Below are 16,799 nucleotides of genomic sequence, written 5' to 3'. Positions count from 1 at the left end.
CTCTAAAAAGTGGCTCCATTCGCAAGCAGCTCTGGACCTCAACACCTGTTGATGGGTCACTTCTGTCAGACACAGCAGTGGAGCCCAAGCCCACCTACACACACACTCACACACACTGACAGATATACACCCACACACTCACACACATTAAAAGTAGCTCTATCATCACTAATTCTCAAATGAATACTAGTATTATTAGTAAAACTACCAGATTTACTCTTAGTAAAATTAACATGAATACTAGCAATAAATTAAAACTATCAGTAGTGCTATCTTCATTAATACTCACATAGACACAGAGACACTTCACATACTCACAGACACACACACTCACACACATCCCACACTTACAAACACCCACACACTCACTCATATCCACACACTCACAGACACCACATACGCTAATTGTGATAAAAACACAACACTCACAGATTTCTGTTAATTGGTCTGGACTCTAGAAAGTTCTAAAGTGCTCTAGAAATTCACAAGTGACTCTGGGCCTCAACACCTGTTGATGGGTCACTTCTGTCAGACACAGCAGTGGAGTCGAAGCCCAGCTACACACACATAACCTACACACTCACACACATGATCACACACACACTCAGACCCATTCACACGCAGACAGTACACACACTCAGACAGATATACACCCACACGCTCACAGACACCACACACACGTATACACACAGACGCTCACACACATACTCGCACCCATTCACAGACACACACATAGACACTACTAGTACTTACAGACCCACACCCCCACACACTGATAGACACCACACACTTGCAGACACACACCCACGCACTAACAGACAAATCACACCTACACAGTGACATATCACACTAACAGACACACATTCACACACTGACAAACACCATACACTCACAGACACACTCCACATACACTCATAACTACAAATACACTATAACTAAACCCTAACACAAATACCACTCATATTACAATAGTAACACTATCACTAAGACTTACACTATCATCATCATAAAACTGACATAAACTACTACTAAACTACTTAAACTATTAATAACAGTAATGCTATCACTAAAACTAACATGACTACTAGTGTAAATAATCTACCAGTAACTCTAAAATTATCACTAATATTAACATGAATACCAGCATTAAAACTATCAGTAGGGCTATCATCATTACTACTCACATGAACACGAGCATTAATATTAAAACTACCGATTGTACTCTCACTAATAATCACACGAAGACACTAGTACCAGTGGCTGTCCGTGACGTCACACCGCTCTTTGTGACGCAGGCGAGACACCTCCGTCGCCATGGTTACCATACTTATGATTTATAAACAGTGGGAAAATGCATTTAAACTGTTACTTACACCCATTTATCAACTTGGAATATAATTTTCTAGCTCTAGAATACAATTCCGAAATAATAATAATAATAATAATAATAATAATAATAATAATAAAAAAAAATTGAATAATCATTCTTTAATTTCGGAATGAATATTATCCATACTAAACGTACTATGGTAACTGATCGATACAGGCAGTTTCCTAGATATTTCAAACAGGGTCAAGAACGGGGGAAGGAGTCAGTACTCACCAATCGGTGACGTGAATCGATTATTCTACGGTTCTCCGGTTGAATGAATTGATTCGTCGGTAGATAAGTGATCGATAACTCTGCTCCGGGCGCTCCGCGCACCTCCCCGCGGTCTCGCCGTCTGATCCCGGCGTTCTGGCTGCCGTCTGTGACGTCACAGAGCTCCATCTGACGGAGCGGAGTGCGTCACCGCCGGAGGAGACTCCTGACCCTAATTGGGATGGGGGGGGTTTCTTACAGATATAACATCTCCAAAAATAAAAATAAAAACCTACCGGGCGTGTGAGGAGAGGCGGTTCATAACCGCTGGAGAAGGAGAGCGAGGAGCCGAGGAATGAAATTAATTCAACAGAAAAAAAAAAAACGAGTCGACTTCACATACTAAATAAAACGTTGTATAGCGTCCTCCCGCAGAGCAGGAGAGACGGTCCCGGTAAATCAGCGCTTTTACGCGTTAAGACACAGAATACAAACCCGGAGGATCAGCCCTGGTTTGATTTCCACCCGAGCCCCTCAGTTCCTCACCCGTTTCGGCGATTTAAGTAACTATACGCTGTTTAAAGAGGTTTGGGTGTCGCGCCAAAATCCCGAACGCAAATAAAAGCCGTTTTTTTCCCAGAACTCCTAGCTTGGTCACCTGCTTCTGCTTCTAGATCACACTTTTAGATATGATATATCAGTCTTTATATTGTTACATATTAGATATCATTCTAGATGTTATCCGCCTTGCGTCTGGGCAGAGGCAACATCGACAGTGACCTGTTTCTGGCCTGAACACGTCTACAGATCTACTGCGACATCGGTTCTCTTTCTTTTCCCCGTTTACAACCGTTTTGGGGGGCAATATACGCCAGGGACCCGTGCAATACATTTATATTTATATCTATATTTATATTCACATGGGCAAAACGATTTTTCTGCGTGCTGTTCTGTTCTGGTTTGCTCTTTGTGTGTCCTGGTCTGTGAGTAGTGCACCCCTCACTGTATTGATTGAACTGTATTATTATTATTATTATTGTATAATTCGTTACACTGTGGCTGTGTTGTCTATGTTAAGCTGCTGTTGCACTGCAATTTCCCTCACGGGATCAATAAAGTATCTATATATTTTGTTATTTCTATCATATGATTATAAGGTGATTCCCGAGATGCATTGTGGACGCCAATCGGGAGAGAGAGAGAGACACTTAGCGTGTGTAACGCCCACGTGTTTTATGTCCTATAATTAATAATAATGATTGCTTACACTTATATAGCGCTTTTCTGGACACTCCACTCAAAGCGCTTTACAGGTCATGGGGAATCCCACTACCACCACCAATGTGCAGCCCCACCTGGATGATGCGACGGCAGCCATAGTGCGCCAGAACGCTCCCCACACAGCAGCTCTCAGTGGGGAGGAGAGCAGAGGGATGAAGCCAGTTCTGAGAGGGGGGTTATTAGGAGGTCATGATGGGTAAGGGCCAATGGGAAATTTGGCCAGGACACTGGGGTAACACCCCTACTCTTTTCGAGAAATGCCCTGGGATTTTTAGTGACCACAGAGAGTCAGGACCTCGGTTTGACGTCTCATCCGAAGGACGGCGCCTGTTTACAGTCTAGTGTCCCCCGTCACTATACTGGGGCATCAGGACCCACACAGACCGCAGGGCGAGAGCGCCCCCTGCTGGCCCCACTAACACCTCTCCCAGCAGCAACCTTAGTTTTTCCCAGGAGTCTCCCCTCCAGGTACTGACCAGGCTCCCACCTGCTGAGCTCCAGTGGGGGGGGGCTGCCAGTTGTGAGTTGCAGGGTGATATGGCTGCTGGCCATATCAGGCCATATAAGGAAATAAAATCGCAGACCTCTATCTGGTGTGCCTGGGCGTCCCCTTTGACACAACGCAGAGCAAGCCGTCCGCGACACTTCATACGATACTTCTCTCTTGTGGTCGTAAAGCGTTTTGATTTCAACCGATCAAAACTTTAAAGGTTTCATCCATACGCGTTGACTTAACGAGCCCGAGTCCCGAAAACGTCTTAAGTTACAAAAAAAACAACCCGTCTGTTTAAACATATCATATCTTTTTAAAAGGGCAAAGGCTTTGAGTGTCGCGCTAGAGTCTTGAACCGTTTTCTTCCAAGAAATCATACATTTGTCGCAGCCTCCACACCATACGTCTCTCACGTGGAAGAAAAGCATTTTGAGTTAAACCGAACAATATAGCAGAGGAACGCGTAATAGGTATTATAATAATAATAATAATAATAATAATAACATCACTTTATTAACCCTATACAATTTCTTGCATGAGGAACTTGTCTTGTCGCAGACCCCAGCTGGCTCTCCAGGAGACACACAGACAGGGAGAGAGAGAAGCTGGGGGGTCAGAGCGCAGGGTCAGCCATTGTACAGCGCCCCTGGAGCAGCTGGGGTTCAGGGCCTCGCTCACGGGGGCCCCAACGGAGAAAGATTCGTCTGCCGGCCGCGGGATTTGAACCGGCAAACCCTTCCAGCCCCAGGCGCAGATCCTGAGCCCCAGAGCCACCAGCTCCATCCGTATATTCCCTGCTGAAAAGAAGAGGGAGACACAACACAACGTGTTTTTCTCTTTTCAGCAGGGAATAAACCTATTACTTGTTCTGTTGCAGAGACGCATGCTGACGCAGCTCCCCCCCACCTGAATATATTAAAGATTTCATCGATACACTTTCGATTAACCTAATGCTCTCCGAAAGAAGCCGCAGCTCAGGTGTTAAGAGAGATTTGAAATCGGATCGGTGGATTTAAGAGTCCAGACTGACTGCAAACCGACAGCTGACGCAGGTCTTTTATAGACCCGTCTTGATTTTCTCCGTGTCCCCGTGACGTCATTGCCCTGCTAACGCCGCAGTGCAGCCGAGCCCGGCACGCGGTACCGTCCGGTTTCAGCCTCACAGACACGTCCGGACCCCCCCCCCACCCCCACCACTGAACGATCACCGATCAATAGCAATGCCAGCAGCCATATCCCCCTGCAGCTCCCAGCTGGCAGCCCCCCCCCCCCCCACTGGAGCTCAGCAGGTGTGAGCCTGGTCAGTACCTGGAGGGGAGACCTCCTGGGGAAAAACTCAGGTTGCTGCTGGGAGAGGTGTTAGTGGGGCCAGCAGGGGGCGCTCACCCTGTGGTCCACATGGGTCCTAATGCCCCAGTATAGCGATGGGGGACACCAGACTGTAAACAGATGCCGTCCTTCGGATGAGACGTCAAACCGGGGTCCTGATTCTCTGTGGTCATTAACAATCCCGGGGCGTTTCTCGAAAAGAGTAGGGGTGTAACCCCGGCCAAATTTCCCGGTCCTGGCCAAATTTACCATCGGCCCTTACCAATCATGGCCTCCTAATAACCCCCCTCTCTGAACTGGCTTCATCCCTCTGCTCTCCTCCCCACTGAGAGCTGCTGTGTGGGGAGCGTTCTGGCGCACTATGGCTGCCGTCGCATCATCCAGGTGGGGGCTTCACATTGGTGGCGGTAGTGGGATTCCCCCTGACCTGTAAAGCACTTTGAGTGGAGTGTCCAGGAAAGCGCTCCATAAGTGTAAGCAATTATTATTATTATTATTATTCAAACTCTGAGATAAAAGCTCTTGAGCTCCAGTTCATTTGTGAGAGGAGAAGAGACTGAAAAAGTCGTGTGAAAGTGGATCTTGGCACCTGCGCCAGTGCTGTAGTGGTATCATACAGACGCCCATACAAATCCATCACACGTTGGAAACACTGGAAGGCAACGTATAATATTGCTCTGCCCCTTGCTAGATGAGGTATGCATGTTTTCTTTCGATGTCCAATGCAACGTAAAGAGATCAAAGTGGATTCAAAAGCGATTCATTTTAAAAACGAATACAGTTAATGCTCTTTTCAGGGTTATGCCTGGTTCTTAAAAGGTCTATGGCGATTGTGCAATTTGGAGACGATGTCCCAGCAGGCGCCTCATCATATCTACTTTCTTTTTTTTTTTAAAAAGAGAAGTCTATTTCGATCGTGAAATTGATGTACCAGCGGGTGCCTTCATATCCCCCACCTTCAGTCCCGCCTGTCGCTGCGAGAAAGTTAAAAACGCACAGGTGATCCGTCTTTCGTCAAAGTAATTGCCGGAGCAGCAGGACGCAGGGCACCATCCAGCAGCTGTAGACGGTGCTCGGGGAAGAGCTGATTCTGTTTTCAGCACAGGGAGCAAGAACGAGCTCAGTCCGGCTCCCAGCAGAATCCATTCTGGTTGGGTTACCGTCAGACTGGGCGTCTGAGGCTCTGTGGATCGCAACGTGGAAAAAACAATTGCTCACATCGTGTGACTTCCAGGACAGGAATTGAAGATATCACTTAAAAAAAAAAAACAGATCTGAAGATTTGGATCCGGGGCCTCATACTTAAATTATTAAAATAATAATTATTAACATATCAGATTGTGGTTCTGCAACATTTCGTGCACAGCATTTCGTATTTATCCAACAATAAAAACAACAGTCACAACGAGGGCTTTACACGCAGTCTGGGGGTATTTTCCCCTTTTATATTTTTGCCACTTTATATCGAACCTGTTATACTCCCAAAAGTGCGCAGTCGCTCGTACTTAATTGAAAATGTACCATTCACCGCTGGTATAAACAGATGTGTGACGTGTTTGCCCTTGTAAGCACTTGTTTCAAAACTAAGGTCCCCAATACGATAAAAATAGATAAAGCACAAACGTAATAATATAACAATTATAAAAATCAAACCAAATCATAAATCTATGAACTGGCTACATCACTCTGCTCTCCTACCCCTTGAGAGCTGCTGTGTGGGAAGTGTTCTGGCGCACTATGGCTGCTGTCGCATCATCCAGGTGGGGGCTGCACATTGGTGGCGGTAGTGGGATTCCCCATGACCTGTGAAGCGCTTTGAGTGGAGTGTCCAGAAAAGCGCTCTATAAGTGTAAGCGATTATTATTATTATTATTATTATTATTATAAGGTGTAGCGTTTCGGCTGTGACGGGCAGGGAATCTTCCAGCATGACGATACTCCCCACCCCGTCCACCAGTCACGAGCGCTCACCAGAGGCTGGACAAGCCGGAAAACGATCCAAACGCTGTCCGAGTTCGCGTGCGGAACGCTCCACGCAAGACCGTCAAAGAAAAAACCAGTAACGGAAAGAAGAGAGATCCCACCTCAGCCGTTTTGGGTAACGATGCAATATTATAAGATGACGTTATTTCACAACCTCATAGCGATTTTACTGCTCAGTAACACTATATGACCTTGTTATAAAACATGACGGGTTCTGTGTGAATGAAGAAGACGAGAAACAATAAATGAACATACGACACAAACATTTCTTTGACCCATTTTTATTAGGATTAGGAGGCAGGCTATGCACACCTTATCGGCAACATAAAATCATTTCTTGCTTTCAAAACCAAGACACCTTACACTTTCGAGGAAAACTATAAAAACTCTTGCATCAATAATTAATGAGACAAAACTTTGCCCCGCTATCGTCACAATCACTTCAATTTCTATGTACACTTTAACGTGGACCGGGGTATGCAGATTACGGAGTAAAAACAAAAGTTCGGACAACTGAGCTTTATTCACTCTAAAAGAAATTCACCTGTTTGTGCTGTGGCTGTGTGACACTAGGAGTCACCTGGTGCACGCTGGAAGACGACGGACAGACAATCCCCCCAATCACATCGCCTGCGTCTCTCCAGCCCCTCCCCTCTTCTCTCTCTCTCTCTCTGACTTTCACAGACACGATTTCTCAGTGGGCACGGCTAAGACTCTCGAGTTCCGTTAAAGGCCAGCCAGCACACAAATCTCCTTCCTCCTACCTCGTGGGACTGAAGCGCCATGATCCTGGAGTTACCCCCTTTTCCCTTTCGCCGCGTTTGAGGAAAACAAAAAAAAACGGCATCTTCCTTTGAATTCACCCCAGCGTGACGCACAACCCCCCCCCACCAGTGAACAGCTCAAACGTTCTGAAAGGTCAGCCCAGAAAGGGTGGGGGTGTAGGCTTTCGCCGGGCACTGTAGAGAGACACAGCAGCAGAAAAAAGAAATTACATGTTGGGTAGAATCAAACTGGAGCTCTCGCCATGCGCTCGAGATGAGAACTCTCCCAACACCGAAACTGAATCGCTTCCCTACTGGATGGACGTGACGGCGTCTTTTTAAGGTGTTGGGGCATTTAAAAGCTCAAAGGACTGGTCTTACCTGAATATACTGGTGTGTTGTTTTGCAGATGCCCAAATCCTTACATCTCTTCTCACACAGAATACAACTGAGCCGTCTCCTGTATGGATGTGACGGCGCTTTTCCATTTGCCCAAGTCACTCAAGCCTTACCCACAGGGAGTATGAATTAAGTTTCTCTCACGCGCGCAAGCACTGGGGCTTTTTCCAGCTGCCCGACGAATTCGATCTCCCCCCCCCACTGATCACTGGCAACTCTACAATATGAAAGCTCCGGTGTCGTTTCAAGATGGCCAAGTCACTAAAACTCTCCCCACGAGGTCTTCCTCCTGCGCGAACTCCTTCGTTGGACCATCTCCCTTCAGGCACTGGCTGTCACCAAAGGGTCTCTCTCTCTTGCTGGCGTGTGCCGGTCTCTTTTGAAAATCGCCCGCCCGAATCAAATTCTTTCAACGCCGACCGCAGCTCTTTAGCGCGGGCGTTCTGGCGACTTTTTAAGCGGCTCGATGATCAAAAACCCACAGTGGCTACAGAAGGCGTTCCTGTATGAAGGCGCTGGTACTTTGTTTTTTTTTAACCGGCTTGATGTACTCTTTCTTGGTTGGATTTTAGGCCCCTTGACTATCCAATCCGCTTCCCAGATGAGCAGTCTCTCTTCTCGTGAACGGACTGGTGTCGATTGAGGTTACTCCTCGCACGAAACCTCTTCCCACGCTGCCTGCGGCCGAACGGTTTCTCTCCTGCGTGAATGAGCTGGTGGGCTTTGAAGCGTGCTGGCTGGGCAAAACGCTGCCCACCCGGACGGCATGTGTCGCCCCTGTGAAGGACCTGGTGCCGTTTCAGCTTCTCTGCTGTACTAAAAGCCTTCTCACACCGACTGCAACTAAAGCTCTCGCTCGTGTGAATGTGCTTGTGCCTTGTTAAGGAGATTTTGTATCTAAATGCCTTCCCACACTCACTGCAGCTGAAGGGCTTCTCCTCTGTGTGGATCCTCTCGTGGTATTTTAACTGAACCGAGGTCGTAAAGCTTTTCCCACACTGCCTGCAGCTGAACGGCTTCTCTCCCGAGTGGATGCGCAGGTGAATTTTTAGACTACCCGACCGAGTGAACCGCTTCCCGCACTGAGAGCAGCTGAAAGGCCTCTCCCCCGTGTGGCTGCGCTGATGGCTCTTCAAGTGCTCCGACCGAGTGAAACTCCGCCCGCACTGCCCGCAGCTGAACGGCCTCTCTCCCGTGTGAAGGCGCTGGTGGACTTTCAAGTGCCCCGGCGCCCAGAAGCCCTTCCCACACGCGCTGCAGCTGAATGGTCTCTCCCCGGTGCCCGTGTGCATGCGCAGGTGCCTTTTTAAGGTGGATGAGCAGGAGAAACGCTTCCCACACGCGATGCACCCGAACGGTTTCTCTCCCGTGTGAAGCCGCTGGTGTATTCTTAAGCCCCCCGACGTCTTAAACGCCTTCCCACACTGGCTACAGACGAATGATCTCTCCCTTCTCGTGTGAAGGCGCTCGTGGCGTCTCAGGTTCTCCAAACAATGAAACGCCTTCCCACACTGGCTACAGATGAACCGTCTCTCTGTTGCGTGACGGAGCTCATGTCTTTTTAAGGTTACTAAAACTTTAAATGACTTCCCACACTGACTACAGACGAATGGCCTCTCTTCTGTGTGACAACGCTCGTGCTGTTTTAAGCCATTTAAACAACTAAATGACTTCCCACACTGACTACAGTTTAATTCTGCATGACGACGCACGTGAGCTTCTAAGTTTCCTGAGGTCTTAAATGACTTCCCACACTTACTACAGACGAATGGTCTCTCCCCTCCAGGGTGAAGGCACTTGTGGCGTCTCAAGTTTTCTAAACAATGAAACGCCTTCCCACACTGGCTACAAATGAACCGTCTCTCTGTTGCGTGACGGAGCTCATGACTCTTTAAGGTTCCTAAAACTTTAAATGACTTCCCACACTGACCACAGACGAATGGCCTCTCTTCTGTGTGACGACGCTCGTGCATCTTTAAGGCTTTTAAACAATTAAATGACTTTCCACACTGACTACAGTTTAATGGTCCGTCCTCTGCGTGACGACGCTCGTGAGCTTCTAAGTTTCCTGAGGTCTTAAATGACTTCCCACACTGACCACAGACGAATGATCTCTCCCCTCCAGGGTGAAGGTGCTCGTGGCGTCTCAGGTTCTCCAAACAATGAAACGCCTTCCCACACTGGCTGCAGATGAACCGTCTCTCTGTTGCGTGACGGAGCTCATGACTCTTTAAGGCTCCTAAAACTTTAAATGACTTCCCACACTGACCACAGACGAATGGCCTCTCTTCTGTGTGACGACGCTCGTGCATCTTTAAGGCTTTTAAACAATTAAATGACTTCCCACACTGACTACAGTTTAATGGACCGTCCTCTGCGTGACGACGCTCGTGAGCTTCTAAGTTTCCTGAGGTCTTAAATGACTTCCCACACTTACTACAGACGAATGGTCTCTCCCCTCCAGGGTGAAGGCACTTGTGGCGTCTCAAGTTTTCTAAACAATTAAACGCCTTCCCACACTGGCTACAAATGAACCGTCTCTCTGTTGCGTGACGGAGTTCATGTCTTTTTAAGGCTCCTAAAACTTTAAATGACTTCCCACACTGACCACAGACGAATGGCCTCTCTTCTGTGTGACAACGCTCGTGCCTCTTTAAGGCTTTTAAACAATTAAATGACTTTCCACACTGACTACAGTTTAATGGACCGTCCTCTGCGTGACGACGCTCGTGAGCTTCTAAGTTTCCTGAGGTCTTAAATGACTTCCCACACTGACTACAGACGAATGATCTCTCCCCTCCAGGGTGAAGGTGCTCATGGCGTCTCAGGTTTTCCAAACAATGAAACGCCTTCCCACACTGGCTACAGATGAACCGTCTCTCTGTTGCGTGACGGAGCTCATGTCTTTTTAAGGCTCCTAAAACTTTAAATGACTTCCCACACTGACTACAGACGAATGGCCTCTCTTCTGTGTGACGACGCTCGTGCCTCTTTAAGGCTTTTAAACAATTAAATGACTTTCCACACTGACTACAGTTTAACGGTCCGTCCTCTGTGTGACGACGCTCGTGAGCTTCTAAGTTTCCTGAGGTCTTAAATGACTTCCCACACTGACTACAGACGAATGATCTCTCCCCTCCAGGGTGAAGGTGCTCATGGCGTCTCAGGTTTTCCAAACAATGAAACGCCTTCCCACACTGGCTACAGATGAACCGTCTCTCTGTTGCGTGACGGAGTTCATGTCTTTTTAAGGTTACTAAAACTTTAAATGACTTCCCACACTGACCACAGACGAATGGCCTCTCTTCTGTGTGACAACGCTCGTGCCGTTTTAAGCCATTTAAACAAAGAAATGACTTCCCACACTCACTACAGCCGAACGGTCTCTCTCCCGCGTGAACGCGTTGGTGACTTCTTAACAGGTTCGGCGTACTAAAGCTCTTGTCGCACCGACTGCACGTGAACGACTGACCGCTGGTGAACTGTTTCTCTCCCGCGTGCACGAGCTGGTGGGTTTTTAAGTCGCTCGGGCAAATAAAACTGGCCCCGCACTGGCCGCAGACGAATGGTCTCTCTCCGGCGTGAAGGTGCTGGTGTTCTTTTGAATTGTTGGACTGGCATAAGCGGGGTATCCGCTGCAATGAATTTTTGTCCACCCCATCTGAGCCAGGCCTCGGATCACTCCTCCGGCTCCTCGGGCCTCGCTGGGGTTTCTCACTCTGCGGACGCTCCCCCTGACGATCCTGCTCTCCCCCCCCAAACGGACCTGCGTTCTCTCCCTCGTGACCCCCAGTGGGAGTCGTTCGGGGTCTCTCATCTGCAGCATTCGAAACGGCCAGTTCATTCCCTTGGGGCCCACGAGGAGAGACAGAATCCGGTTCAATAAACCTCTCGTCAATTTCCTTCGCACGCACATTATTAAACTGGCCTGCAGAGTCCCCAGTTATTAAGGGTCCAGGAGTCTCTCTCTCAGGCTCCATGTTCATCGCGAGCACAGTCTGTCTCCGTCTGCTCTCTGTGTGCTGTTCCCCAGGAGTCTCTTTCCCTTGTGCGCCGGTGAGCTCTGTCTGCTGCATCAGACTGGAGCCCCACCCCTCCTCCCCTTTTAGACTCTTCAATGACAGTCTCTCCAATTGAACAGAACACGGCCTAATTATCATCACGCGCTGTAGGTGCTGCTGTTGCTCCTCCCTGTCCTGACTCTCCTCTGGCTGCTGTGACTCAGTACTGTTTTCTTCACCAGGTACAGCGGTCTGCTGCTCTGCAGGGTCAGTCAACTGGGGCTCCTTCTTCAGCTCTCCGAGACTAAAACCGTCCAGTTCATTCAGTTGTTCCTCCCTGTGCCCAAGAACAGACACAGACCCCAGTTCAATAAACCTCTCGGCAATTTCCTTCGGACTCACATTAATAAACTGGCTTGCAAAGTTCCCAGTTATTAGGGGTCCAGGTGTCTCTCTCTCAGGCTCTATGTTCACCGTGGGCACAGTCTGTCTCCGTCGGCTCTCTGTGTGCTGTTCCCCAGGAGTCTCTTTCCCCTCTGCAGCGGAGAGCTCTGTGCAAAGAGAAGAGAGTTTATTATAACACCGCAGCTTGTGAACGCGCCTCTTGCAGTTTTACACCCATGCAGAAAATCTAAAGGTCAATTGTGGTGGCTGAATATAAAAACAGTAGTGTCATGTAAATACACACCTAATGTACACACAGTAGATGATAGTGGTAGCTAAATATAAAAAAAGAACACAACCTTTCATAAATATTTTCCACTGTAACTGGGTGACGTGCAGTGGGTTCTGGTTTTAATGGGCTTGTTCCAACATTCGAAAGTTTCTATACTGTACTGTACAGAGACATTACTATAGTTTTAGTGGCGTTTTTAATACCACTGTGTTATTCTCGGATATAATAATAGATACGATTATAATTGTGTGCTTGCTGTGAGGGCCTGTGGTTCAATGACCCCACTGAATAAAGTGTTTTGAATTGAGTTGAAATAAACCAGCTGAACTGGCGCCTACTCCCTCTGTTAACAGTACAGGTAGCCCTCGACTTACAACGGGGGTTAGGCTCCGACGATGTTCCTTAGAATGAAGACGCGTTATCTGTCTGGCAGTTTTTTTTAACTATGTGATCCAGATCACAGTATGGCCGCCAGCCAGATCACCCTGCAGCTCCCAGCTGGTAGCCCCCTCCCCACTGGAGTTCAGCAGGTGGGAGCCTGGTCAGTACCTGGAGGGGAGACTCCTGGGAAAAACTAAGGTTGCTGCTGGGAGAGGTGTTAGTGGGGCCAGCAGGGGGCGCTCTCACCCTGCGGTCTGTGTGGGTCCTAATGCTCCAGTGTAGTGAGATGTAAAACCGAGGTCCTGACTCTCTGTGGTCATTAAAAATCCCAGGGCATCTCTCGAAAAGAGTAGGGGTGTAACCCCGGCATCCTGGGCAAATTTCCCCCATCGGCCTTTATCAATCATGGCCTCCTAACAATCTCCCTCTGTGAACTGGCTTCATCACTCTGCTCTCCTCCCCACTGAGAGCTGCTGTGTGGGGAGCGCTCTGGTGCACTATGGCTGCCGTCGCATCATCCAGGTGGGGGCTGCGCACTGGTGGCGGTAGTGGGATTCCCCATGACCTGTAAAGCGCTTTGAGTGGAGTGTCCAGAAAAAGCGCTATATAAGTGTAAGTGTTATTACTGTAAGCTGTCCCAGTGTGTGAGTCACTCTAAGCACTATTGTAAAGCGACGTGCAAAGGGAATAAGCACAGGCTGTGCACGTTCCAAAGTGATCGAGCACGTTGTGCTCGCCGGCAAAACTCTCTCCCAGTTGGGAACGACTCTTCCTTTCCGATTAAAAGAGCCGGACCCTTGAGCCTGCTTGGCGGACAGCGCCAGAGGGCCGCTTCCCCTCCCCAGGAGTCTCGCTGTCTCAGAGAGAGAGAGGGGTTCATACAGACACACTGACTGGACACTCCAGTACATGAACACTGCACTGAGAGAGAGAGGGGTTCATACAGACACACTGACTGGACACTCCAGTACATGAACACTGCACTGAGAGAGAGAGGATAATACAGACACACTGACTGGACACTCCAGTACATTAACACTGCACTGAGAGAGAGGGGAGGTTAATACAGACACTTTAATGTACAATTGTCACTGCTTTACTGAACAATGTGGTACATTAACACTGCACAGAAGAGATAGTTACCGCTACGTCGATAAATAACCTGCCCACAAACCTATTTCCGAGACTCTTACATCTCCTAAATTGGTTTTCACACAGAGAAAGTGTATCAATCGACGACAAATTCAATAAGAGTTAGACAAAACCGAGTTTCTGTCCACATTCAAAGAACAGCAACAGCCTTAATGAGAATATAACCGGACCACAACAGCTCCGTCTGCAGCAAACCAACCCTCTGCACCATCACAAACCTCTCCTACCTCGCTCTGCATCTGTCCACTACAGTTTCAACAGCGAGGAAGTTAAAAACATCGCTTTTAAACACAGGCATTACTACAGGAAAGTCACTCCACGTACCTGAGAGCTCCGTTTCTTCCTTTACTTCTGCAGTGATTTCACAGGGAGGCGGGTGTCCATCACGATCTGTCTGCCCCCGATCTCCTCCTGCTCCCGGCTCCTTCTCCCACAGATGCAATCTCACCTTCAGGCTCTCGTTTTCCTCCTTCAGCTGCGCCATCTCAGTCCCGAAACTCTCCTCCACACACTGGGTGATTTTAAACACGGCCCGTCTCACCAGCATCTGGGAGACGCTGCGGAGTTTGTCCTGAAACTCGTCCTCAGAGTCGGACGTCCTGTTTCGGAAAACCTCTGAAACTTCGTACACGAAGGATTTGAGCAAAGCTTCCATGAAACAGCGAAGCTCGTTTTCCTGCTTCGTCTGCGCGATTTCGGTCCCGAAACCGTGGTCGACCGACGTGATTTTAATCACGACCTGTCTCGCCAGAACCTGGGAGATCCGGCGGAGTTTGTCTTCAATCGGCTTCTCGGAATCATCTGTCCGGTTTCGGAAAACCCCCGAAACTTCGTGCACGATCGATTTAAACACAGTCTCCATGAAAGAGTGCGCCTCGGTTCTCAGATTAAGCAGCTGATTCTCCATCTCTTCAGAGTCGATCTGAAAGACACAAACAACTGCAGCGGCTGCAAACACGCGGGTTTGAACACACAGGAAGCAAAACGTGGTCAAACCGGAACAACAGAGGACTTCCGGGTTATCAGACGCACTTCCTTAGTGGCCGTTGCTATAAACCGCAAAAATATGAATCGAATAGTAATAATAATAATAATCTGAAAAAAAAATAGTCCAGAATAGATGTTTACGTTATATTATAGTGCAACGTATACGGCCGACATTACAGTTTTTATTAAATGTATAAAGAATTTACAAATACATCTAGAGGAGCAGAAACAGATACAAGAGAAAAAAAAAACACAAACAGAAAAAAAAAATTAACTGCCAGAGGTTATGAAGTAAATTATTATGTGACCAAATTATATTTTTTACATATATCAAACGTTTTCCTTTCTTTAGCATTTTTTTCCATTTTTTTTAATAGAATTTAAATAATGTTTCAACTCCATCTCAAAAGTACTAAAACGGGGAGTATTATTGGACCATTTTGATTTCTGAATGTGATATTGTAGTGGAAATCTAATGAGTTAATTGATTCTTAAAAATGTAGAGAGCTTTACAAAAAAAAATATTGGTGCTTTTAGATAATATTTCAAGGATATAACTGCTATGCTACAGTACGTGCAGAATTTTAGAAAACAGTTCGTCAACAAAGTACACTGTTTAGGTTAGTTTAGAAGACAATGTACCAAAACAATATATGCTGTCTGGGTCATTAGAATTAGCTGAAAGTAACTGATAAGCTTTGAATAACAAATCTAGTTTTTCTTCTCTCGCTCTATGATGTAATCTGTTTTCTCTTAGAGAAAGGGGAAGTTTTAGAAGGGACCAAGTGCTGAACTTTTTTACAGCGCAACGTCTTATAAAAACCCTGTACTGCTTGTAACAAATTGAGTCTCTGGTTGCACTTGGCGAAGTGGCAGCAGGTCTCCCAATATTGCAATATTGAAATAAAGACCTTACTCAGGTGAGAACTCTCTCTTGTGGCTTCCTTGATAGTTATATTTCCATGACAATATTTACCCAGAATGACTAATACATTTACTATAAATAAATGCTCTTTTTTCCATCTTTTCTCTTACACAGTACAATATCAAAATCCTTAAACCTAAAAAAACACCTTTAAATGCCTACGAACAAAACTCTGAAAGTCCATCCAAAACAATTTCACAAACACACACCTTACAACTAAATGTACCAAAGACTCCCTTTCAGCCCGACAAAAAAACACACACAATTCATTCTGCTCATGCTTACATTTAGAGAGTACTAATTTAACTGGATAAAACCAATGAACAATTTTAAACCATAGCTCTTTAACTTTATTTGTAATGCAATATCCAGCAGGAGTTGTCCAAACTCATTTCCAATTTGTATTTTCAAACCGTGCATTCCAAAAACATCAACTTGACGCGCACTCAGCACTCATTTGGTTTTTACAAAACAAATCTCTTTTCCTTTTACACCATTTCAAATACACCGGGCATTAATAGAAAGAACAGACACAGACATACAGAAAAGCCGATAACCAGCTCTAAGAAGAGATAAATTATTGCGTTTTCCCAAGAACCAGAACTACAACAATCCTTAAAACACGACTACAACATTCCAAACCAACACTCAATAAACACTAGCATAGGCTGCTATAACAAATCTAATCAAACATAACAATCATTAACTGAGCAGTCACTGGGAGTGAATCTCCTTCCCGTCTACAAAAGCCCTCTCTCCCAAAAAGTCGGCTCTCCTCCCCTCTCTTCTTGGGGCCACAGTTGGTTCCTGTATCAGTGAGGAGGAGAGCAGAATAATTAAACCAAT

The 16,799-nt window shown here is 46.9% G+C and overlaps 2 protein-coding genes across 2 annotated transcripts in view; both read right to left on the bottom strand.

The window, feature by feature from the left end:
- LOC107076061 (zinc finger protein 271-like) overlaps positions 1-16,799 on the bottom strand; it is a 179,142-nt gene that overhangs the window by 110,223 nt on the left and 52,120 nt on the right. The window lies entirely within an intron of this gene.
- Positions 6,934-15,004, bottom strand: LOC138243254 (zinc finger protein 721-like). The gene is made up of 2 exons (XM_069198774.1): positions 14,366-15,004; positions 6,934-12,383 (listed from the first exon to the last, which is right to left on the bottom strand). The coding sequence occupies exons 1-2, from the start codon at positions 14,946-14,948 to the stop codon at positions 8,413-8,415; spliced, it is 4,554 nt and encodes a 1,517-aa protein (XP_069054875.1). The 5' UTR covers positions 14,949-15,004; the 3' UTR covers positions 6,934-8,412.

Source organism: Lepisosteus oculatus, chromosome 14 (genome assembly GCF_040954835.1).
Source record: "Lepisosteus oculatus isolate fLepOcu1 chromosome 14, fLepOcu1.hap2, whole genome shotgun sequence".
Taxonomy (NCBI): domain Eukaryota; kingdom Metazoa; phylum Chordata; class Actinopteri; order Semionotiformes; family Lepisosteidae; genus Lepisosteus; species Lepisosteus oculatus.
Note: the sequence above shows the minus strand (reverse complement) of the source record. Positions and strands in the feature narration are given on the sequence as shown.

What these genes read in the sequence shown, in the direction of transcription:
- LOC138243254 (XM_069198774.1), bottom strand. Translation starts at nt 14,948, where the DNA reads ATGGAGAATCAGCTGCTTAATCTGAGAACCGAGGCGCACTCTTTCATG. An exon ending in GGAAGAAACGGAGCTCTCAG is followed by an intron (nt 12,384 to 14,365) that starts GTACGTGGAGTG and finishes CTCTTTGCACAG; the next exon opens with AGCTCTCCGCTGCAGAGGGG.